This window comes from Tilletiaria anomala (assembly GCF_000711695.1).
Source record: "Tilletiaria anomala UBC 951 chromosome Unknown K437scaffold_59, whole genome shotgun sequence".
NCBI classification, from domain to species: Eukaryota; Fungi; Basidiomycota; class Exobasidiomycetes; order Georgefischeriales; family Tilletiariaceae; genus Tilletiaria; species Tilletiaria anomala.
In genome coordinates, this window is record NW_013546963.1 from 65,686 (window position 1) to 87,117 (window position 21,432).

Consider the following 21,432-nt stretch of genomic DNA (forward strand, 5'->3'; position numbering starts at 1 on the left):
TCTGCGGATGTACGCAACCTTGGACCAAGTCGGTTTCGGATCACATCCACTTCACGTATGTTTCGTCTGTACCCGCTAGGACCATCTGATAGCTTCCGATTATCTCATCCGCCCCCGCAGATCGCCCGTCCCTCGTCATCGACACATTCGGTTGAGGAGCATGAGTGAGCGAGACTTTGATGCTGCCCATTGTTGCGGTCGGTGCGACGATCGAAAGTTGATGAACATTGAGTCATGAGTATGTGAGTATATCAATCAAAGAGTAGGGAGAGATGAGGAAACCGGCCCGGCCGAGAGCAAGCGCACCACGCGATCCGTGGCACCCGCCCAGAAAACGGTGCGATGTTGTGCACACTTAGCATCCTTTTCCGGGGCAGAGCTTGCCCTGATCACAACATGCTCTTCCGTATAGCACAGGGCACAGCACATGGCTGAGACCGCCTCCTCATCTTCTGCCGTGCAACAGAAGAAGCAACCTGGACGTGTGTCATTTCTTCTTCGGAACATCGGTTTCTCATATTTGCATTGGCGCAGGCAACGGGTCGATAGGTGAGTGAGCTGTTTGCTGCCGATGTTGGCGCGCACGATCGGGGTCCGCCGCTCGCACCTCTGACTTGGGCTGCTGACATCTCCCAACAAGTGTATCAATCAGATCGTACAGTTAGCTTGATTTGGGCGCTCAGCATACTAGTTGCACATTGCTATTGATGCATTCATGCTCATATCGATGACTCCGGAGCTGATCAACCGGGCTGGCCCAATCCACCCAACTAGCCATGGATGATCGCCCGATGCGACAGGCGGAAGGGTCGTCTTCGAAGAGTCGACGCGGCTTTGATCCTCCAGGGTTTTTGTTCGGTGCAGGAAGGACGCCAACCTCGAGCTTCGGAGCCGAGATGTCTGCTGCGAGCAGTCTTGGCCCTGTGCTTCCACGGCCGAATAGAGCAGGTCCGAGGCGGTCTGCCCCAGGCAAAATGGCGAGCGATGGCCGAGCAGTCGAAGCACAATGGCATCATCAGGCGCTAGCATCAATAACCTCACCACCTTCCTCACGGACACGTCCACGTACACCGGATCAGCAAGAGCCTAGCATATTGACTTTCGGACCTGGCTCAGCCTTTCGTATGGCGATGGAGTACCCGGAGCTCGCTATCAAGCCGTCTCCACAGTCTTCTCCGACTAAACGACCGCAAGTACCAGACAAGTATCGCATCGTATTCAGAGGCTCGCGGTCGCAATCACCTTCGCCATCACCCTCACCCTCACCATCACCATCGCCGTCGACATCGGTATCTACTTCGCCTTCGCAAGACGAGATGGAGGGAAGGTCATCTGGATTCGGTCAGCTTCGCGGCAGTCATCGACCGCATGCCTCTTCTGCCCTGTCTGACTCTCAAGGCCATATTTACAGTCACAGTCACAGCCATCGAAAGCAGCCGCAGCAGCATCAGCAAAGAGTCTACGCGTCACACGTTGGCCGTGTAACAAGTGGTTCATCGTCGGTCACGACGAGTACAACCGCGTCATCATCAGGCATATCTGGCACCGGAACGACTCCAAGCGGCAGCCGCAGCGGGTTTAGCGCAAGCACGGGAAGCGCCAGCAGCAGTCGTATCAGCATGAGTCGAGGGCGGAGCGCAAGCAGCAGTGGCGGCGGTTGTGCGCACGCGTCCTCAGTTTCGCCGCATCACTTACGAACACCCACCTCGCCCATGACGAGCGCTTCCATTGACCCCGGAAGCACTTCGTCGACAGGCATCAGGCCAGAACCCGTATACATGTCGGCTTCTCCGCTGCTCCGGAAGGGTAAAGCGAAAGAGAGTGAAAGCTGGGATGAAGATTTCCTGTTCGGCGACGCTGAATACGAGGACCTAGCTGTAGACGATCGCCGCGAATACGGACGGCAGGCGGCGTTGGCCGGAGGTTCTCCGCGTCGGAGGCGACGGTATCTTACGTTTGGCGTCCCAGACTTGCCCCTAGATGTGGGGCAAAGGCGTGCCGCCGATGATATGGATGGCAGTCCTGGAGGTGTAAGCCCAAAGCATTCGCGACAGGACAACAGTCGCATTGCGCAGGAACTTTCAGGTGCAACCTCTTTCCGTTCCACTGAAGTGATCCACGCGCCGCTCGCAGCCAGCCGTGACGGAGAAGAGTATATCGCAAATGGAAGTGCAGGATTGGATGGAGAGGACGAGAATTGGGACGCAGAATTCCTCATGGACACCATTAGCCCATCACCCTCGGCTTTACCGGTGTTTCGGAGAGAAAGCTTGGCCACCGAGAGCCCAGGTCGGCCCCCAGGGTATACGCCGAGGATCGTGCCGTCGCGCTCGTCGAGGACTTTGCGAGGGAACGAGGTTCAGATGCATCCGAGCTCTGGCGGCGGGACGAGTGCAGCGACCAGTGCTGCTGCGCTTGCAGGTTCACTCGTGATGGAGAAGAGGTTTTCAGACGAGGACTCTGTTGCCAGTGGATTCACAGATCTGTCAGGACCTGCGCTTTCCGCTTCGGGGTCCATGTCGTCCACACGCAGTCTAGAGAAGGATGTCAAGCGGTGGGCCATTGCCAGTGCCGCCGATGCGAAAGAATCTGGACGATATGATGATGGAGAGGACACAGACACTGAGACGGAAGGAGAAGAGAAGTCTGCCGCTGCTGCCATCGCCGCAAGCTCGCGCATAGCCACATCCGACAACGAATTGGAGCGGCCTAATCAGCGTTCCCTGCTCGAAGGACTACGCGGCGAGCGAAATGGCGTCCCTGGTAATGGCGGCAAACCCTTCGCTCAAGCATCCTCCACACCTAAAGCCGCTGCAATTGCTGGTTCTGCTGCATCCACGATATCGCCTCCTTCGGCCGTGGTGACACCTGCACGCCAGCGCGGCGCATCGTTGCCTAAATACAATAAGAAAGAAGGTAGGAGCGTACCCTCTGTCGCAGCGATCCAGTTTCCTTCGACACCGCCACATGACCGCTCTTCAAACGCTGTCTTTCCGTTTCTCGATGATACACCGCTCGTCTCTGTTGCTCCGGCAGTCAACTTGGCCGAGGAGGTGCAGATGGAGCAGAAGCAAGCAAAGAAGCTTTCTGGCAGACAGAATTGGAACCCTTTTCGTTCATCGATTACCAAGCGCGAGCCTAGCCCTGATCCTTCAGCCTTGCCGAAGTCTGCCAATTTGGAACATCTGGCAGCTTCGTCGGGATGGCGCATACAGGGCCGCGGCCCTTCGGCATCGTTTGACTTACCAGGTCTACCAGCGTCTTCAACGCCGCCCGCCGGTCCGGATGGCGGCACCGCGGTAGCTGCGATCACAGCAGCATCACGCGAAGATAAAGGGAAAAGGAAGAAACACAAGCGCACACAGAGCAGTTTATCACTGGCGTTCGGCTTCCCACGAGCGTTTTCGCGTTTGCAGGCGGAGAGCTCACCGGTGCAAGGCAATACGCTCGCATCGTCTTCTTCGCTATCGCTGGCAAGTGTGAGCGAAGATGACGCATCGTCGGCAACGATGGGAGTGCTCGTTCCCGGGAACAGCAGTGCTGGACCCTCTGTCTCTGTCAATGCGGCAATACCAAGTCATAGGGCTATGGAAGAGCCCTTACTGCAAGTGTGGTCTGGGCAACCGAGCAGTTATGGCAACGAGCGTTCCTCTAAGGTATCAATGCTCGGTTGCAGTGAAGTTCTTCCGCCTCCACGGCTGGCAGTATCGAAATCTCGCATCATCTACGCAGGCCATGAATCCAAGCCTTCCGACGGTTCGTCCAGTTATCACACACAGTCCAGCCAGGGAGGCCCGTCCGATCTAAGCTCCAGCTACACGCATGGCAGTGCGTCTCCAATCCCAATAGAAGAACGAGCGACGACTGCAGCTGGACCGAGGCGCTTCGCGGCAATGCGGAAAGGCAGCGGGAGCGAGAAAAGCTCAGATGCATCTGTGTACGCCACGAGTTTCGATTCTCACCACGCGCAGGCGCCAATAGCCGTGGGCGATCGTGGACTCTTGCCGAAGGACCAGCTGCAGGAAAGCGCGAGGCGTCGAAGTTCGACTCAAGAAGCGGAGCGCACACTCGCCACTTCCGACTCGCTTGCGACAATACAGATACGTAAATCATCAACAGAACAAGCCTTTGCGCCTGCACTGCCTGGGCCGAAATCGCCTTTGCGAGCCAGGAAGACGCAGAGTGCACTCAAGGACAGCACCACAGGCGGCAGTGGTAGCAGCCACAATGAAGCGCAGGCAAATGCGCGAGAGATGGAACGGCCTGGCATGGGTATCAAGTCGCAGAGCGAGACGTTCGTCCGGCGCAACAGTCTGGGGGACCTGAGAATTCCCAAGCGCATCAGTCAGGCTCAGCAAGGGCTCCGCACCAACATTGGGTTCGTCCGGAACTTCGCGCAAGGGATCGAGGGTGAGTCTGCTGAATCTGCCAATGTATGGGTCCAACAAAGCTGACATGTTCGGATTGCAGACCTGAAGATTTTACAGATTCGGCACAAGGCCCTGCTGGACACATTGCCGCTTGCGTCAGGGCTACTGTCCCTGGACATTGACCGCACCGAAGCAGCCACTGCGTCCTGGTGGGAGTGTGCAGATGTCCTCATCAGTCTGGCAGAGGGAAAGAGCGTTGAGGATGATCGAGTGACGGCGATGACGGTCAGTCACTCTGAATCGATCGCTCAGATGCGAGAGCGGCGCATCACCTTTGATGGCGGTTCGCGTCGTCGCTCGTACAGATCGGTCAGTGGCCAGAGCTCCGAAGTAGACTCCGCATCTTTGCACGCGTCGGATCGAGGCAGCCAACGTGGTGGATCCCGTGTCGTGTCTGCTGAGCGAGAGTTGGACATTTTGACAGCGATGCTATCCGGTGAAGCTCCCACAGCTAGCGGAATGCGCCGGTCCTCTAACATCACGCAGATGAGTTCAAACTCAATGTCTACGTCATGTCACCCTCTGCCATCGCCCGCCCTTCTTTCATTCGTTGAGCCAAACCAATCTGCCGAGTTGACACTCGACTCTACAGCCAAGGCGCAAAGCCGATCGACAACCCCGTACATCAGTTCGACTGCGGCAATATCTACCGAGTCATTCCAGCAAGGTTCCATCAGTAAAGGCTCTCGCGGCCGTTTAAAATCTGCGAGCCGAGGAGGCCTATCCGGGCTGAAGGAGTTGCTCAAGTCTTTCCGTGTCTCAGCAACCGCAGCAGAACCTGTTCCGCAAGTGCCATACGGAAGCAAGAATGCTATGGTGTCGACCGAGTCTATTGGAGGGGATGCGGCGGATCGCACACAATGGTCACTGCCCGCTTCACACCTCAAGATGGGTAGAGCGGCTTCATCGGGGCGTGGAGCCAATGAAAGCAAGCCATCGCGACGCCTGTCGCAAATCTTGCGTATTTCGAAGGATGCACCGTCGCCTTCGGTCGAAGCACCAATTCCGACATCTACAGGCGGCCGTCGATCGTCGACGGAAGAAGCATTTCATAATGTTCGCCGTCGCCTCTTTTCCTTCGGGGGCAGCGGTGGCCATGGGAACCCTGCTTCGCGTCCAATTTCACCGCCTGTGGTAGGAAAAGCACCTTCGACCCTGCAGTCCCCGCGTAAGCAGCCCATCGCGCTGCCGGATTCAGGAGAGCAAGAATGCGGCACCAGCAAGCCGCATCGACGCTCGTTTTCAATCTTGGGGCAACAATCTCCTAGTTCAGCGTTTGACACTAGCCATGCTACTACTTCTATACCACCGCCAGCACGGAGGCCGTCTGCTACAGCTGTCGTCTCAGAAAAAGATTCTTCGGTGTACAAAAAGCTGGCGATGCGGCCAGAGGCGATGCCTTCCTTGATTGCGTATCTACAAGTTACAAAGGCCAAGTGTGAGGCGCACCTTGACGACTTGAAGCTGTTGCAAGCAGCCATGGAGCAGACCACAGTCCAGACGCAGGCGTCGACGCCTTCCTCGGTGGAAAAGAACGCGACCATTCGGAGTCCTCGGATGCACAGCTCGGAGTTACCGGAAGGAACGGTCAAAGTCGCCAAGAACCCGAATCGCTTGAGCGGGCCCTTCCCCTCCATGCCCTCTGGCTGAGTCACGCACTGGATCTAATTTTCATGTATCGCATCTCTGCTCTGTATGCATTCATATCCAGCGCTATCATTTCGGCTTGGTACTACACCCGATCAAAACCGCACGCTCGGACGAGCCGTGGATGCGCGGCCGTAAAATTCCCGTTGCCCCGGGCGGGCTGCAGCACCTGAAGGTTGCGGCGTCTGACCCCTTCGGAGTGACTCCAACTTCTCCTTGAGTGAGTCAGTCGTCTCGTCGATCCACTTGAGACTGCCAAGGTGGGCGTTGAGAATCGCGACAATCTGCGCGACTGGGTCTTCGTTCGTGTCTGCGCCAGCACTGCCTTTGAGCGCACCTGGCCCGACGCCGCGCGAAACATGCGAAGTGGTTGTCGGCCCCGTCAGCTCGTTGACCTCGATGATCATCGAGCGGAGGTCGCGCGATGTTTCATCCAGCTGAGCGTTGAGTGATTCGGCGAGCGCGTATCTACAAGGGAAGGAAGGGCAAATGAGCAGTCTACTCGAAGCGTGGTATTCGTCAAGTGATAAAGAAGCCAAGACTCACGCCCTTTCGCGCTCTGCATCTGCTGCACCCGTCTCGATACTGTGGGGCCTCCGGGATAGAGAAGCTGAAGACCAGCTCGGATGAGTTGAGCTTTCAATTATGGAGCCGACTTGATTCTCATACTGATCTAGCATCTCCGCAAGCTCGCGCTGCTCCTGCTCGATGTAATCCAGGCTCTGCTCGATGCGCATCTGCTGTTCTTCAGCAGATATGAGCTCCTTAGTCAGCTTGCCGATCTCGTCGCCGCCTTGCAGCAGGACACGATCCCAGGTTGCAATCTCGACAGCCTGGCGAGTGAATTCTTTCAGGGATGAATCGAGCTCGGTCGTAAAGCGGTTCACGATCTCCTCCATGCTCCTGCCGCGCAAAAAAGAGGGTGCGGGCGCTGTCACAGGTGCAGACTGAGCAGTTGGCGCTGCGGCGGCACCTGGTGCTTTCGCAACGGGTGCAGCTGTGATTGTGGCAGGTGGAGCGGCCCCGGCAGCAGGTGCAGTGGTTGATGTGGCAGTTGCGCCGGCCGGCTTACTCGCGAATCCAGCCAGAGCACTGAGCCCAGGTGCGGTCGAAGCGGCACTTGCAGATGTAGGACCAGAGTTTGAAACTGTCGTAGATGCACCCGCTGATGCTGCCTCTGGCAATGCAGCAGCAGGCTGGCCGAACGCAAACGTCGGTTTGGAAGCTGGGACTGCAGATCCAGCTGCTAGAGCTTCGACGGGCTTAGATGCTGAAGTGGATGCTGCTGATGCAGCTGATGATGCTCCAAAAGAAAACATACTTGCCGGCTTTGCTGCGCCTGTGCCTGAGGTTGCAGGTGCCGGTGCCGGCGTCGGCGTCGGTGCCACGGAAGCCGTCGTGCCTGCTGGCGCGCTCGCCGCCGGCGCCGAAGTGGTGGCTGGCTTGGGCGCGAAGGAAAACCCGCCCAAAGCGGCGGCTGCGGGCGTCGATGATGCTGGCGCAGCATTTGCCGCAGGTGTAGCAGCTGCACTTGAGGAAGGAGGGGCCCCGAAGCTGAAGGTCGATGGTTTTGCAGCAGACGAGTCTCCCGAAGCTGGCTTGTTTAGAAGGAAAGACATGGCGCCCGTAGGGGCGGGTGCTGCAGCGGGTGTGGAGGTAGGGGGAACAGAAGCTGTGCCCTCAGCCGGCTTTGATGCCGCAGGGGCGGTTGCGGATCCGAAAGAGAATGCGCCAGGCTTGGCTGCTCCTGCTGCTGCACCTCCACCGAACAGTGATCCAACTGCAGTCGCAGTCGCGAGTTTGTTCGCATCTTGAGGCTGTGTTGCAGATGAAGCTATTGATGACTGTCCAAACAGGCCCCCGCCTGTAGCTGCTCCGAATGGATTCGAAGGAGGGTTTGAAGCTGGCGTAGTGGATGAGCTCGCTCCGAACCCTCCGAAGCTGACAGTTGGCTTCGAAGCTGGTGTGGATGTCCCCGAAGCCGCTGAAGAGGTGTTCGTCCCGGTCGGTGCATTCGCAGAGCTGAACAGACCACTACTGGCCGGCGTTGTGGATGGACCAGATGAAGCAGAAGTCCCAAAGAGACCGCCAGTCGCGCTTGTTGCAGTAGAGCCTGGCTGGCCAAAGAGACTGCCGCCGGTCGCAGCCCCTGTAGCCTGTCCAGCTGTAGGGGCGCCAAAGGAGAAGCCTGTAGGCTTGTTCACTCCAGCGGCGCCATTTGCACTACTGTTCGTACCAGTCCCTCCAGCGTTGCCGCCAAAGTTGAAGGAAAATGGTGCCGCTACGAGACCGATGAAATATGTCAGTCGAAAGCGTTGACGGATAGCTCGCTAACTTCGACCTTGCTCACACATCTTACTATTCTGCCACGCGTGCACGTCCGTGATCTGATCCAACCGCTTAGCTACCTCGAAACTGCCGCCGTGGTTGCTAGAACCGATGCATGCTATAAGACCACCTAAGACCACAACTTGCCTTGTCCAGCGACTAGAACATCCCAAGACAGAAGTAACTTTTAGTACTCGACAGCTAAAGAGGCAAGTGCGGTCACGTGACGGCGCCGCATATACACGCCGAGTCACCAATTACGTTGCCGTGAGGACTCTTTTCTTAGCTTTTGACTACTGACGACTCAGTCTTGAAAGCTCAATTGATCCTGTTGTCTCTTTCTCACGTTGGCCGCGAGGATTGAAAATCGGGATTGGCTCTTCCTTGGATTCTGAGCTCACCTAAGAGTCACAGTGGCGTCATTCTTGTCGAAAGCGGCTTAGAAGCAAGAGCAATCGCGTCCAACTTGCACAATGGCGAACACCGACAGGGACGATGGAGCGGCAGCTAGCACGAGTCTCCCAGAATCAAGGCTCGGTACGAAAGCGCACTGGGATGAAGTTTATGCGTGCGTTGCACTTCCGTTGCCTCTGGGCAGGTATCCGAAGCTCAACTAAACTCAAAACACCGTAAAATTCTCTTTCAAACTGTTTCTAGGCGGGAAGTAAAGAACTTTAATGATTTTGGTGATGAAGGCGAGGTGTGGTGAGCCATTAATGCCTGGCAGCGGGTCAATCACGCATGAGGTCAGCTTTTTCCTAATAAAGCACCTTCTCCCTCACTTCGGAAAAAGAATAGGTTCGGAGAAGACTCTGTCGATCGAATGGTACGGTATATCCAACGCTACCTCGAACAGCGCCAAGAAGAGCATGAAGAACCGGCGGCCAGCGAGTTGTCCGTTCTCGACTTGGGCACCGGCAATGGACACATGCTCTTCGCGCTCCTGGAAGGCGACGCGGAGACTGCGCTGTCAGCGAGCCGCATGAAAGGTGTTGACTATTCTGCAGGGTCAATCAGTCTCGCGAAATCGATAGGCATGAGAAAGGCAGCGGAGGAGCAGGACCAGAGTTATCAAGAGGTGGCGTTTGAAGTTCTCGACCTGCTCGACGCAAAAGCAGTCGATGCATTGCGCAATTCTGGCTCTCCAGCGGGTTGGGACCTGGTCTGCGACAAAGGGACCTATGATGCCATTGCATTATCATCGCAGCTAATCAATGGCGCTCTACCCGTCGACCTATATTTACGCGCGGTCAAGTCCCTTACCAAAGCAGGCGGCATCTTCCTCATCACCAGCTGCAATTTTACCGAACAGGAGCTCACAGCCAAGTTTGCTAATTCAAAAGCTGGCTTCGAAGTGAAAGACTTCGTCCCAACAGCCAAGTTTTCATTTGTGAGTGCACAGTGTCAACGCTTCAGTGGCTAGCACAATCGAGCATAAGCTCACAGACCAAGAACTTGTTGCTCTTTTCAGGGGGGTCAGACCGGGTCCACAACCACGACCATAAGTTTCAAGCGATTATCATAGACCGCTATCTTTCAGGTAATGTGTTCTATTACACCCGCAGGGGTTACGCGGCAATCTTAATTACCAAGGATAAAGGTGCTCTCTATAGATCCTTGTCTGAAGACGCTGTTGATTCTGGGTAACACCGGCAACTCACGCCACTTTCTCGAGCTCGGCCTTCCGCCGTTCGTACATGCGTTCTCTGCGCTTTGTGATGAGGTCCTTGGGTTGCTGGTCAGCAAAGATAGCCTTGATGGTCCACTCGATGATGTAGCACCCCACAAAGTCAACGACCTGCACATAGAGAGGGGGAAGGAAAGCAAAACAGTGAGACGTGCGCAAAATCAGCGGCAAAGCGTCAATGCTGCGGTAACGAATGCAACGTACCATGAGCGTGACAAGGCGGACCTGGAAAGCGCCCGGAAGCTTGACGAGCTGCAGCCATTCGTTCATCTCTGGCATAAACTCCGTCGCGCCGGCAAATGCGACACCGAAGCAGGAGAGCAAACCATAGTAGAGGTACTGATTTTGTCGGAGCGATTCTCGGTGAGGGTGGCCGATGTAGTTCACGGAGAACGTGTTGACTTGCTGGCTCAAGCCGATGAGGAAGATGGCCGAGTTCAGGAGCGACGGGTTGAATTTCGCCTCAAGATCAATTGATTCGGGCGACTCGTACTCGGGAACGAGCAGCGTTAGATAGTGCGTCGTGGCCACATGCAGTGCGAATTGAAGCAGGACAGAAATAAAGACGTAAGCGCTGAGCACGCGCGCAAGCGGTCGTTGCGCGCTCAGCTTCTCCATCGGCTTGGCGCGCGAGATGCAGAGGAAGCACACACTCATTAGCATGCCGTTGATCGTCACCTGGTAGTCGCCATACTTGATTCCATCGAGGTAAAGGACTGAGAGAGAGTACGCCTGGATGAGACAATTGAGCGCGAGAATCTTGTGCATCTGCGTAAAAGCGACGAGCGTGCAGCGCCCCTGCCTAATGATGTTAACGATGGCGTTGACGTGTCCAAGCTTGCTCGTAAAGGGTGCTGCGACACTGGCATCTCCCAGGCGAATTTGTGGAGGACCGTCTTCGTCGAGGTCAGCCATTTGCGAGGTGATGGAGGAAAAGTCGAATTTGGCAGAAGGATTGTTGCGACGTTCACTTTGGAGGTTCGCGAGCGCTGCGTCCCGTGCCTTCTCCAGGTCAGGGTAAAGAGCCTTGAGCTGCGGCGGAACCGGAGGAGGCGGCTGCCCGAAGCGCGACGTGAGACTAAGCTGCGATTCGTAGACCTTCTTCATGCGCTCGTTCTTCTGGTGCTCTGCTATCTTCACCAAGTCCTCCGGTGTACCGTCGAGTAGGGCGATTCCAACGTTGGCGGCTTTCAATGCACCGACATCATTGGTGCCATCTCCGGCCATGAGGGTGATGTACCCAAGCTTGCGGAAGGACTCGAGAATGAACTCCTTCTGACTAGGAGAAACGCGCGCGTAGACCCAAGTGTTCTCGATCAAGTCTTTCCAAGCCTCTGGCCTCTCTTGGTACTGTTTGAGAGCGACGCCGGTCATGCAAATATCGTACTTGTCGAAGAGGCTCGTGTCGATGGGCGCCTCAGGGTTGACGGGAATGCTGATCTTTTCGTCCACACTCCGCCAGACGAGATCCGTCTCGCTGGTGGCACCTTCGCGCACGTCGAGGATGAGCGTCTCCCTGTCGACAATCTCAACTTCGCTTGCGACGTGCACCGCCGTGAGTGGGTTGTCGCCGGTGATCATAATGCAACGGTGGGACGAGTCGTGTAGTTGCTTGAGCGAAGCGACTGCATCAGGCTTGAGAGGGCAGTGGAAGATGAGGAACCCAGCAAACTGGAGGCCAGCTTCGACGCTTTCCCTGGTTAGATTGTTGATTGTGTCCGCATTTGGCGTGACACCATCCAAGTACTTGTAGCCGAGCGCGAGCACACGACTTCCGCGCCGTGTGAAGCTTTTGTAGGTCTCATCATAGCCAGCCGGAAGGTTTGAGTACATGCCCTTGAGCGTCTCAGGCGCACCTTTGACTGCTACGAGCATTCTGCGTTGGTTGCCACTGGGGTCCGACACGAAGCTAACCGTCGACATGCGCTTAAGGGCCGAGCTGAACTGGAAGCGCCTGCGAATCTGCACCTGGTATTTGTGCGGCGAGTTCTTGATGACCGATGGGTTCAGGACATCCCCCTTATTCAGCTTCCAGTCGAGTGCCTCGAGGGTCGTCTTCTCCATCGGGTCTCCCACGACGCCGTCTTCAAGCAAAACGAGGGCATGTGCCGCTGCGAGGGTCAGCGTCGTATCCTTGTCGCTATCCTTGACCGCATGCAGATGCTCCGGGGACTTTGTGCCTACTTGCGCGATGCCCTGCACGACCAGATCTTCGCCCGTGATGGTACCCGTCTTGTCGAAGCAGCAGACGTCGACACGGCCCGCGTAAGGGATGCGGAAGGGCTCAGTGCAGAAGATGGCGACCTTGGCGAGGGCCATGAGTGCGGTGTTGACGGCCATGGAGAGTTCCATAGGCAGCTCGGGCGGGACGACGGAAGTGATGATGAGCACACAGTCGAGCAGAAGCTTTCCCTTTGGCCTCCCCATTTCGTTTCCCTTGATCCAGACGTAAGCGCTGGCAGCAATGGCAAAAACGAGGAGAAAAGCGATGAAAACAAACGACTCGATGTTGTTAGCCGAGACACGGCCCTCGTTGGTGAAAACCATTAGGCGGATGAGCTGACCCTGCGTTGTGCCAAAGCCAGTGCGAAGCACAACGCCAAGCGCACCACCATCCGGGGCGGCGAGACTAGCATACTTGCTGCCTGCTGCAGCGTCCGGCGCATTTGTCTGCAAAACCTTGGTGCCTCCAAAGACGACGTTGTTCCTGTCTGCGCCGTTAATGTCCAGCTTGTCGGACCCATCGCGCAACTCGATGCTTTCCTTGAGCAAAGGGGTCGACTCTCCTGACAGCATGGCCTCGTTAACGATCGCAGAGCCGGAGAGCAATAACAAGTCACAGGGCGTTGCAGAGTCTTCCTTGGAGCGCACAACAGAGACAAAATCACCCGGCAGGAGGTCAGATGTGGAGACCTCTACCCATTTGCTAGCGCGGTACGTCCAGACCTGGAATGGCTTGATGGACATCGACCGGAACTCGTTTAGTGTTCGCAAGCGCTGTGCAGAAAAAGATGCACATGAAGCTATCAGTATGGGAGACGGGATGCAAATGATTGGTTAGAGGTACGCACCTGGAATACCACGGTGCACTCGAATACGACAAGCATGAACAGCGTGAAAAGCGAATAGAACCAGTACTCGTCAAGCAGCCAGAGCCCGACACAAAAGACCTGAAAGACAAAGAACGGCGCGACAGCATGCTCTGCAAACAGACCAATGAAAGTCGGGACAGGGATATTGAACGTGTTGTTTCCGTATGTGTCGAGCGCCTGCTGGACCTGTGCATCCGTCGTAAGACCCGTGCTTCCCTGGAACTGCTGCAGCACGGGTGCGCTGTCTGGCGGATACGGCAGGCGGCGGAAGGTGGGTTCAGATATGAGCGGCGAGACGAGCACGCCGGTGATGGAAGCTTTCTCGTCTGGCAGCGTGTAGATGTATTTGTCGGCTTGGTAGGTGAAGCTGATCTCGTCCGGTGAGCCTGTTCGGGTGACTCGTTTGAGTGGCACGAGCTCGCCTTCGCCCTTGTGCGCAATTGGAATCACTCGCACAACCTCAGCTTCCTTCAAGGAAGATGCCTGAAAAAATGCAGCAGGAGCACGAATATAAGTTCTACCGCCCTCTTGACCTTCATGTGGTGCGTTGCAAACTCACGCTGCGGCAGGTAATCAGTGCTTTGGCCTTGATGCTCCATCTTGTGACGAGGAAGCTCAGCGCGTGGCCGCCAAAGAGGCCAAGAGTGTAGATGAAAGTCCACTCCTCCGATTTGACCCACTCATCGTACTTGGCAAAGTATGTGTAGAGGTAGAGTGGGTAGAGGGAGAGACATGGAATGCCGTACAGGTGCCAGATGAGCGGTACACGTTTGTGCAGCGTGATGGAAGCGATATCCGGAGATTGAATTGCGATGCCGGACCTGTCCACCCATGAAGAAGAGATTATCAGAGTTAACGTTATACCAGACATAGAGTAGTCGTAAAGAACTCACATGCTGGCTGCGAAGTCGGTTATGACTGAGTTGGACGGAGTGACCGACCAATCGCACTGGCAAACTCGCCTGGGGGAAGTTGCTATCCAAGTCTCGGCCAACAGCAGCACTGGTTGCGCTTCTCAATCTAGACCCCGTGCTCTGACCCGTCCGAAGTTCAGCGTATCCTATTACTATGTGCTGTTACGGGCCGCGATGATGCCTGTTCCTCGGAAGGCAAACGTGGAAGGTGATGGTGTAGTTCAGTGTGTGGCTCTCCCCCACCAACCAGCCGATGAAGCTGTGAAGGCCGCGAAGCTTCTTCCAGGTGGAACTCTGAGCCGCCACTGCAGCTGCACGCCCAAAACTATACAAAGAGAGGCGGAACCGCAGAGAGTGTCCACGACAGCCGCAATAATTGTTGGCCAAGTTTTGCCGAGGATGGCCCCGAAAGAGCCCAGATCACCAGACAATGGTCAGAAAACAACCTTCGTTTCAGTGACATCCCGGAGACAACCCGGAGTTACTCACGAATAGTCATCAAGTCCTTGCTATCTATTTGCTTTGTAATTCAAGGGAGGCACTGCCATTTCAGCAGCCTTTCTCGCAAAATATCCGTGGAACGCCAAGTCATCGGAACGCGTCGCGAGCGCGCAGTACCCACAAGCTTAAGCATTCTTGATGATTGAACAACACAAGTTCATCGTGTCCTTCATTCCAATGTTCCCCGTTGAGCACCACGACCGCATTGACCTACAGAGAGACACATCTGCTACTGCTTGCACGCGCAACCTCCATCGCTCTGTCTGCCATGAACAACCCACACGTAAGTCGGAAAGCAGAGGTCGCCTGTTTCGTTCGAGCGCGAGCTGATTTTTCCACTTTTGCCTCCCATTCCTTGTTTCGCACCCGTTTCCACCTTGGCCCGTCTTTGTTTGTACCACGTACATGGATGCACCCGATACTTGCTGTAGGAAGAGCGCCACGTGATCGTCCTTGAGCGTATCATCCGCAACGTCGACGTTCTCAACCAGTCACTTGAGGAGGTGTCACGCTCCGTGCAGCAAATCAACTTGCACAACCAGAACACCGTCATCGCTTCCAACCTCTGGGAGTCGGTGAGTGTGCACAGTGCAGGAGAACTGCTGGGTGATCCATGTGTGAAGCTGATCAAATCATGTATTCCTCGACTGGTGCACACATAGTATCGTCAAAATGTCGCGTTCAACCTGCAAACGCTTGAAGAGGGCGGCGAGGCAGGCAAGGATGCCGGTAACTAGCCTCTCTATTTGCTTGGCTCTTCAAGAGAAGGTGGCACGCGTCGCTGCAGGCTTTCGACCTTGCAGCCTTCCACAAGCTGTTAGACTACACCGGTCTGATGCGGGGGCGTGCTATGGCGCGCGAAGAAATAGCTAAGTTCATCCCTTATTGCCTCGACGCCGACCTCTTGTCGTTGTCCTCATCATGGCCTCAGGGTTGGCAAGCTGCTCGACTGCGCCGAAAAACCGGCTCGATGATGAATTATGCCGCGACGTATGCAGCAGTAGCGAAGGGCAGGGCAGGTGCGCCCACTTTCATGCAAGACTAGCCGTGCGCGGCTCGTCGTGCTGCACACTCAATAGAACCCTGCGCTAGCGCACGCGGAAACATTCGCCATAATCAATCCACGCGCTGCCTCCAGGCCATATAGATTGGCTATATGCTCTCTCGGCTTATAGCATCCGTAGTAGCACACGAAATAGCTATTCTCACCAGGCGTGCATCCATTCAGCAGGAAGCAGGACGGGCCTTGCATCGCTATCTACCATCACAGCACTGCGCAAGCCCAATCCAGGGCGGAAAGGGACATTTTACATAGTGACTACCTATAGTCCCACCGAGGCGAGCCAGGATACTTGGAGCGTGTCCGCCAGGTGCAGCAGAGGCTCATAGGGCATGTCAGTGCTGCCTTGGAAGGCGAGAAGGGAGGGAATGCTTATGTACTTTAATATTGTCCAATGAGAGCGATGGCATCTTCAAAAATGCGTGCCTATATTTTTCGAACTCTCCTCTAATCAGTTGTCTCATCAAGTGGCTCCCGACAGCATTGCGTGCCTCATCAAGCCCCTCTGACAAACCCGCCCCAGGCGGATCTCCCAATGACCGAACCTTTGAGGACAGCGCTTTTGGCATCCACGCGGCCGCCGCCGTGCCTCCCTCGCTGTGCTGTCTGCATCCGCAACTTGCCCGCCGCGTTTCTCGGCGCCGCACCCGTCAGCTTGGCGTGCCCACCTTGTGAGGCGTACGCGCCGCCTTTCATCAGGAACGGGTCTTCTAGACCGAGTGGATCGTCGATTGTCTTGCGTGGCCCCGCTCTATGTTTGCCAAGGCCTCCCATCCTGCTTGCCGCAGCCGGATGATCTTCGAGGACGCCGCCTTTGCGCTTCAGATTTCTCTTGAGGAAGGCGCGAGCGCGTGCGTTTGGCTTGCTTTGCAGCGGGTCAAGTGATGATGCAGACGTGGCATTCTCATCATACAAGCCTTCTTCCATCGGCTCATCCTCTCTGTCCTGCGGCGTAGTGTCGTGGTCGAATAGAGTAATGTTATTTCCTGTTGTGGAGAACGTTTCGCACTCAAGAGGAGTAGAAGTGGCGCCAAGAGCCCGCACAACAGTACGTCCGTCTGCAAGACGCTTCATTGGCTTTCCATCGTGCCCGCGTACGATGCCCGCTTTAGCATCCTGGATCCTCTGGCGCCTGGCCGCTCGGCGCCGAGCTTCCACGACGGGATCCATCGATCGTGCCGCGGTATTGACAGAATGGGATCCTGAAGCGGAAAAGGAGGAGCCTTGCTTCAAAGCTGATTTGGCCAGCTTGGAAATCGGTGCATCGGAGGACGCGCCGAATAACTCCGCTTGTCGTGCAAATGCTGCAGCGAAAAGTGAGGGGTCTAAGCGTGATGATGACGGAGCCTCTGCAGTTTCATCGCCCCCGTCGCCATCCAAATCAGCATCGAGCTTGTCCTCCTCAATGTCAAAGGCTTCCTTCTCTCCTTCTTCTGAAGCTACAGCTTTGGCTTTCCCCTTGGTGTGTTCCTTGTTTTTGACGGCGGCCTCTTTCTTCTGGGCTTTTTGCAGTTGCTTCGCCTGTTTGGAAGCAGCGCGTGCATCTTCTGCTCTTTTTCGCTTGAGGTTGGCTCTAAACAGAAATAAGTTGAAGTACGACAAGATGGAAAAGACAAGCCGAGGTTCAGATTCAATCGCGCATAGATTGTGGACGAGAGCAGCTATCCAAACCCACTCCTTGACCACCTGCTTGCGCCTAGAGTCCTGCTGAGACACTTGCTGCCTCCCGCTCGACACGCTCTCTTCTACAGGAGCATCGTCTTCGTCTTCATCATCCTCCACGTCATCGCCAACTCGGACGTTTGCGGCCGGCAGATTGACTGCATAGGATCCTCTTCGGCTGCTACCACCAAGGCTGGATGTTGCAGTGACCGCAGCGTCGGCGGGAACAGAGCCGTCGTCGGAGAACTTGATGCTGCGCGGCATGATGGAAGAAAGCGCTAGGGGCGATGCGATACAATGTAATCCCACTTGGTGCGTGCGAGCTTCCAAAGAGTACGACCCTTTCTCCTGTCGTCGTGCTGGTGATGGACGTCGCCCAGTGTCAAGCTTACAAGTCGTCCTGCACGCTGTAGCCTGTGGAGTGTGGGATGAGGTTGTCATCAAAAAATTTGGGCATGCTTACGTAATGCCTTTTTGAGTACCGCTATCAACCCTTTCAGAAATTGTTCTGCTCAGTTCTCACTAGATTGGCGCCGCGTGGCGCGTCCTCTCAGAATCGAGCTTGTCCTACATTCGCAATGGGGTCGGACAGCGGACTGGGCCCAATGGACTAAGGCCCAAGTGCATGGATATAACCACGATCTGCACATAATCTACCCCGCGCTATGGGTAAAGCACAAGAGGTTGTACGACTCCACGATGGCGTGAAAGCGCCATGACTTTGCAAAGAGACCAGGCAGCCCGAAATAATTTCTTCCTTGATGCAGTGTCATAAATCATTGATCATGAGTGTGCGAACACAACTCATGAGGTCGCTAAGATACACGCCGACGACTGGCATTCTACAAGTACAAGATGTTGGCGTTAATACACATGATACCATACAACCATGTTACATTCAGCGAACCTGCCAAAGCCAATGAGATAGAAGTATAGGGTCTTGTTTTGGGACGGCTTTTGCACCAGTGGTCAGGGGTTAAAAAGGAAGCCTGTGGAAACGATGACCGTATCGCCATCCATGGGCGCATCGAGGAACCGACGGCACAGAGAGCGTGGACCGGAGAGGCGCATCAAGGCCCACTCCTCGGGAGAAATGGCGCCACCCGTTCCCCCTTTGCCTGCTTGGCCTGCCGCCTGTGCAGTCGCAGCTGCTGCTGCCGTGGCGCGCGCAGCCTGCGTGCGGGCTTGGTGCTTCTTGATGGCGAGCTCCTGTTCGAGCACTTCCAATGCGGAAAAGAGGCGCGCGGCGTTGATGCGCATCTCCTCGCAGTGGAATGTGAATTCAACCTTATCCGCGCCGCCAGCCCAGCCAAGGCTGGCGTAGCTGCCGGATCCAGATCCGTAGCTATAGCCTCCCGGTCCTCCGGCAGCTGTGAAGCCCATACCGCTTCCCGGGCCGTATTGCGCACCAAAAGACGAGTAGCTCAGCCACGAGTGGCTGCCGCTCGAGCCAGAGAGCGCGGGGTGCTCAGTAAACTTCTCGCATGGGTGCGGCTGAATCGACAGCGTGCAAGACGGCTTGTTGTCCACCTCGAGCATGCGCAGCGGTGGGAGTATTTCGGCACGCTCCTCCTCGGTCATATCCATCTGGTACAGACGCGCGCGCAGCCGCGCGGAGGACGGAGTCTTGTGATTGTCGTTGCCTGTAGGGGAGGAAGCGGAGGCGCTCAGCCTGGTATCGTGCTTGTCAGAGCTGAGCAGGCTGTCGATGTCAGGGGAGCATCCATTCGGCGGCCGGAACCACTCTCTGTATACCCTCTCCAAGCCTTCGACCATCCTGCGTTCTGTCCAAAACGGCTGGTTGAACGCGAAAGGCGGCGCATTGTTGCCGTCTGCTTGTCCCCCGTCAAAGTCTTGTGCCAATTTGGCGCGCGCCAAAACAAACGGCGGCGTCAGGTCGTAGTCCGTCCGATGAATGCTCAGTGTGAGGATCCACGTCTCGAACGAATCGAGCGGGTCGAGTTGAAACGCGTACGCTGGCTTGAGCCGCCTTGGGATCTTGCGCTGCTGCTTGTGCTGTTCGCGCAGAGGCGACATGGTCCCCGCAGTCGCTCCAGAGCCGCTTCTGGACCTGCTCTGAAAAAAGGCACGGCTCATGTCCATTGATGCTGCGGAGCTGGCAGGGATGTCAAGCGCAGAGCCGTACGCCTCGATGCCCTGGCCGAACGAGGCGCCAAGCGTGTGCCGGTACCTTGGCGGGCTAGCCAGGCGTCCGTCACTACTTGCCGCAGAGGCAGCGCGGGCACGCATCGACGAACGTGCAGGGGCGGTAGCTGCCGCACGCGTGCCAAAGGTGCTCTGCAGAAAGGGGAATGGCGCAGTCTCGAAAGCGGCGGGTGGGCAGGAGCTGGTCGGGGTGGTGATCGTGGTTGAAGATGTGATACTCGTGTTGGTTGTCATCGTCGTGGATATCTGGTTTTCTGTCCGACTTTCGTCCTGCATAAAGAGCGGGCCAGAGACAATGATAAATCCGTTGTCTCGAACGCTGTCGGAGCGACCCCTGCGCGACTCTTGCAGCGACCCGTTCCCATCCGTAGACACGGAACATCCCGAAGAGGACGATATCTTCCTGTTGTATACGGGCAGAGTGTTGGCGTTTGTGTCGATAATCGAGCTCAGGTGCTCGACGGGACGAGTCCGCTGGGCCGGCTCGCTGGACAAGTTGTAGACGGATCCGGCTGCAGCGGGCTGCTCGGCGTTGACGATACCGTCTGTACCAAGTGTGTGGAACTTGGATCGGAAGCTGCCGTGCGAGGTGCTTAGCATCGGCGACAACGGTGTGAAAGGCGGGAGCTCTTGCGAGGCAAAGCGCGCGTCCACAGCAGGCTGGACGAACGAGAAGTTGGCCAAGGTCGTGTACACCCCACGACTGCCCCCGCTGCTGCTGGCAAACTCAGGGACGGTGGCCATTCGCCCACATGAGGTCGGCGCAGGAAGGCTGTTGGTGATGCTAAAGTGAGAAAAGTAGAGGGTATGCTTGATGGATGTTGTGTCGATCGGTCGCTGTGCTTCAAACTGGAAGGTTGAACGAATGCGTATCAGCGTCAGCTGGTGAAGCGAGTTGCTAAGATATGACCCATACCAAACCCTATGATACTCGCGACCCACCAGCAACTGTACATTGAACCATCTGTCCAGGACTTCCGCCGTCCCTCTACTCTCTTGACTACCGCTCTGCTTGACATGGTACAAGATGCGATTGCGGACATAGTCGTCGACAAGGTAGGCCCAGTAGCGGTTGACACGTGCAAGCGTCTTGGTGATGGATTTGATCCAGAGGAAAGAGAGCAAGTGGATCTGCAAGTCCACTGGAAGCGAATTGAGCAGGCTGAACGAACGCGAACGGGCCTTGGGGACGCCGGAAGGAAAGATTTGGCGCCAGGACGAGCAGGACGACGCCATGGTGCAAATCGACCGCGGCCAGACAGCTGACCAGCCGGCCGTGCCTATTAGGTTGCGTCCGTGGTCCCACGCGAGATGGCGTGAAAGTGGAAGAGTCGGACGCCCCCTCTACTGGAAGCGGTGAAGAGGGCAGTGATGGTGGGTGGTGCCCCAATCAAGCCCGAATGACGATGGCGGCCGCTGAGCCGTCAGTGTTGGGGGGTCATAGGCGAGCATGAAGCTCCCATGCTCGTGCACAACTGAGCGTGGAGGCTAACCATGCAGCTTCCAACTACTAGGCACACCGCAAACGAGGCTCTCGTCATCTGATGTCTGCCCGTCGCAACATCCGACCAGGCCAATGTCTCGCAATCATCAACATAGTTGCCAAGGTTCTCCAAAGACTGCACACGGGGCCGCGGCGAGCAAACGCCACGCGCGCCGCCAAGAAAAGTGGAGAGACAAGCGGGTCTCTCGGGGAACCGGCTGAAATTGTGTGGGAAATGATACAAAGGATCTTAATGAAATCATTATGTCCGTCTGATAATGGCCGCATAGCTCAGTGGTAGAGTGTTACTTTCCGACTGCCTCACGTAACAGTGAGCCTGGAGGTGACTGGTAAATGTCGTCGGTTCGACCCCGGCTGTGGTCGCTTTTTTTTGCTGCGAGCGGTTTCGCGACTCACACTTGCAGTGTTACCAATGTTTAATTTTTGCCTCTCAACAGAGGC

General features: G+C 56.2%; 7 protein-coding genes and 1 non-coding gene across 8 annotated transcripts; 4 read left to right on the top strand and 4 right to left on the bottom strand.

The window, feature by feature from the left end:
- The first annotated feature begins 421 nt into the window (after positions 1-421).
- On the top strand, positions 422-6,145 carry K437DRAFT_274840 (uncharacterized protein). Its single transcript, XM_013387002.1, has 3 exons — positions 422-549; positions 653-4,410; positions 4,471-6,145. Exons 2-3 carry the CDS (start codon positions 777-779, stop codon positions 6,078-6,080), a joined length of 5,244 nt encoding a protein of 1,747 aa, XP_013242456.1. The 5' UTR covers positions 422-549; positions 653-776; the 3' UTR covers positions 6,081-6,145.
- K437DRAFT_248334 (uncharacterized protein) lies at positions 5,837-8,552 on the bottom strand. Its single transcript, XM_013387003.1, has 3 exons — positions 8,428-8,552; positions 6,624-8,358; positions 5,837-6,545 (listed from the first exon to the last, which is right to left on the bottom strand). The coding sequence occupies exons 1-3, from the start codon at positions 8,429-8,431 to the stop codon at positions 6,173-6,175; spliced, it is 2,112 nt and encodes a 703-aa protein (XP_013242457.1). The 5' UTR covers positions 8,432-8,552; the 3' UTR covers positions 5,837-6,172.
- A 240-nt stretch (positions 8,553-8,792) lies between these two features.
- Positions 8,793-9,996, top strand: K437DRAFT_147393 (uncharacterized protein). The gene is made up of 4 exons (XM_013387004.1): positions 8,793-8,973; positions 9,063-9,110; positions 9,204-9,795; positions 9,877-9,996. Exons 1-4 carry the CDS (start codon positions 8,879-8,881, stop codon positions 9,928-9,930), a joined length of 789 nt encoding a protein of 262 aa, XP_013242458.1. The 5' UTR covers positions 8,793-8,878; the 3' UTR covers positions 9,931-9,996.
- Positions 9,924-14,293, bottom strand: K437DRAFT_274843 (putative SPF1-P-type ATPase). Its single transcript, XM_013387005.1, has 5 exons — positions 14,078-14,293; positions 13,744-14,005; positions 13,164-13,667; positions 10,297-13,089; positions 9,924-10,203 (listed from the first exon to the last, which is right to left on the bottom strand). Coding segments are annotated over exons 1-5 (3,702 nt in total). The 5' UTR covers positions 14,080-14,293; the 3' UTR covers positions 9,924-10,062.
- A 574-nt stretch (positions 14,294-14,867) lies between these two features.
- K437DRAFT_269066 (DASH complex, subunit Dad4) lies at positions 14,868-15,336 on the top strand (the record flags this gene model as incomplete). Its single annotated transcript, XM_013387006.1, has 3 exons — positions 14,868-14,882; positions 15,031-15,174; positions 15,262-15,336. 3 exons carry the CDS (start codon positions 14,868-14,870, stop codon positions 15,334-15,336), a joined length of 234 nt encoding a protein of 77 aa, XP_013242460.1.
- Positions 15,337-15,867: 531 nt separating this feature from the next.
- On the bottom strand, positions 15,868-17,669 carry K437DRAFT_274845 (uncharacterized protein). Its single transcript, XM_013387007.1, has 2 exons — positions 17,335-17,669; positions 15,868-17,232 (listed from the first exon to the last, which is right to left on the bottom strand). Exons 1-2 carry the CDS (start codon positions 17,583-17,585, stop codon positions 16,155-16,157), a joined length of 1,329 nt encoding a protein of 442 aa, XP_013242461.1. The 5' UTR covers positions 17,586-17,669; the 3' UTR covers positions 15,868-16,154.
- A 407-nt stretch (positions 17,670-18,076) lies between these two features.
- K437DRAFT_257416 (uncharacterized protein) lies at positions 18,077-21,056 on the bottom strand. Its single transcript, XM_013387008.1, has 2 exons — positions 20,430-21,056; positions 18,077-20,336 (listed from the first exon to the last, which is right to left on the bottom strand). The coding sequence occupies exons 1-2, from the start codon at positions 20,721-20,723 to the stop codon at positions 18,291-18,293; spliced, it is 2,340 nt and encodes a 779-aa protein (XP_013242462.1). The 5' UTR covers positions 20,724-21,056; the 3' UTR covers positions 18,077-18,290.
- Positions 21,057-21,250: 194 nt separating this feature from the next.
- Positions 21,251-21,354, top strand: K437DRAFT_t39. Its single transcript has one exon. It is a non-coding gene; the product is annotated as a tRNA-Arg (tRNA).
- The last annotated feature ends 78 nt before the right edge of the window (positions 21,355-21,432 follow it).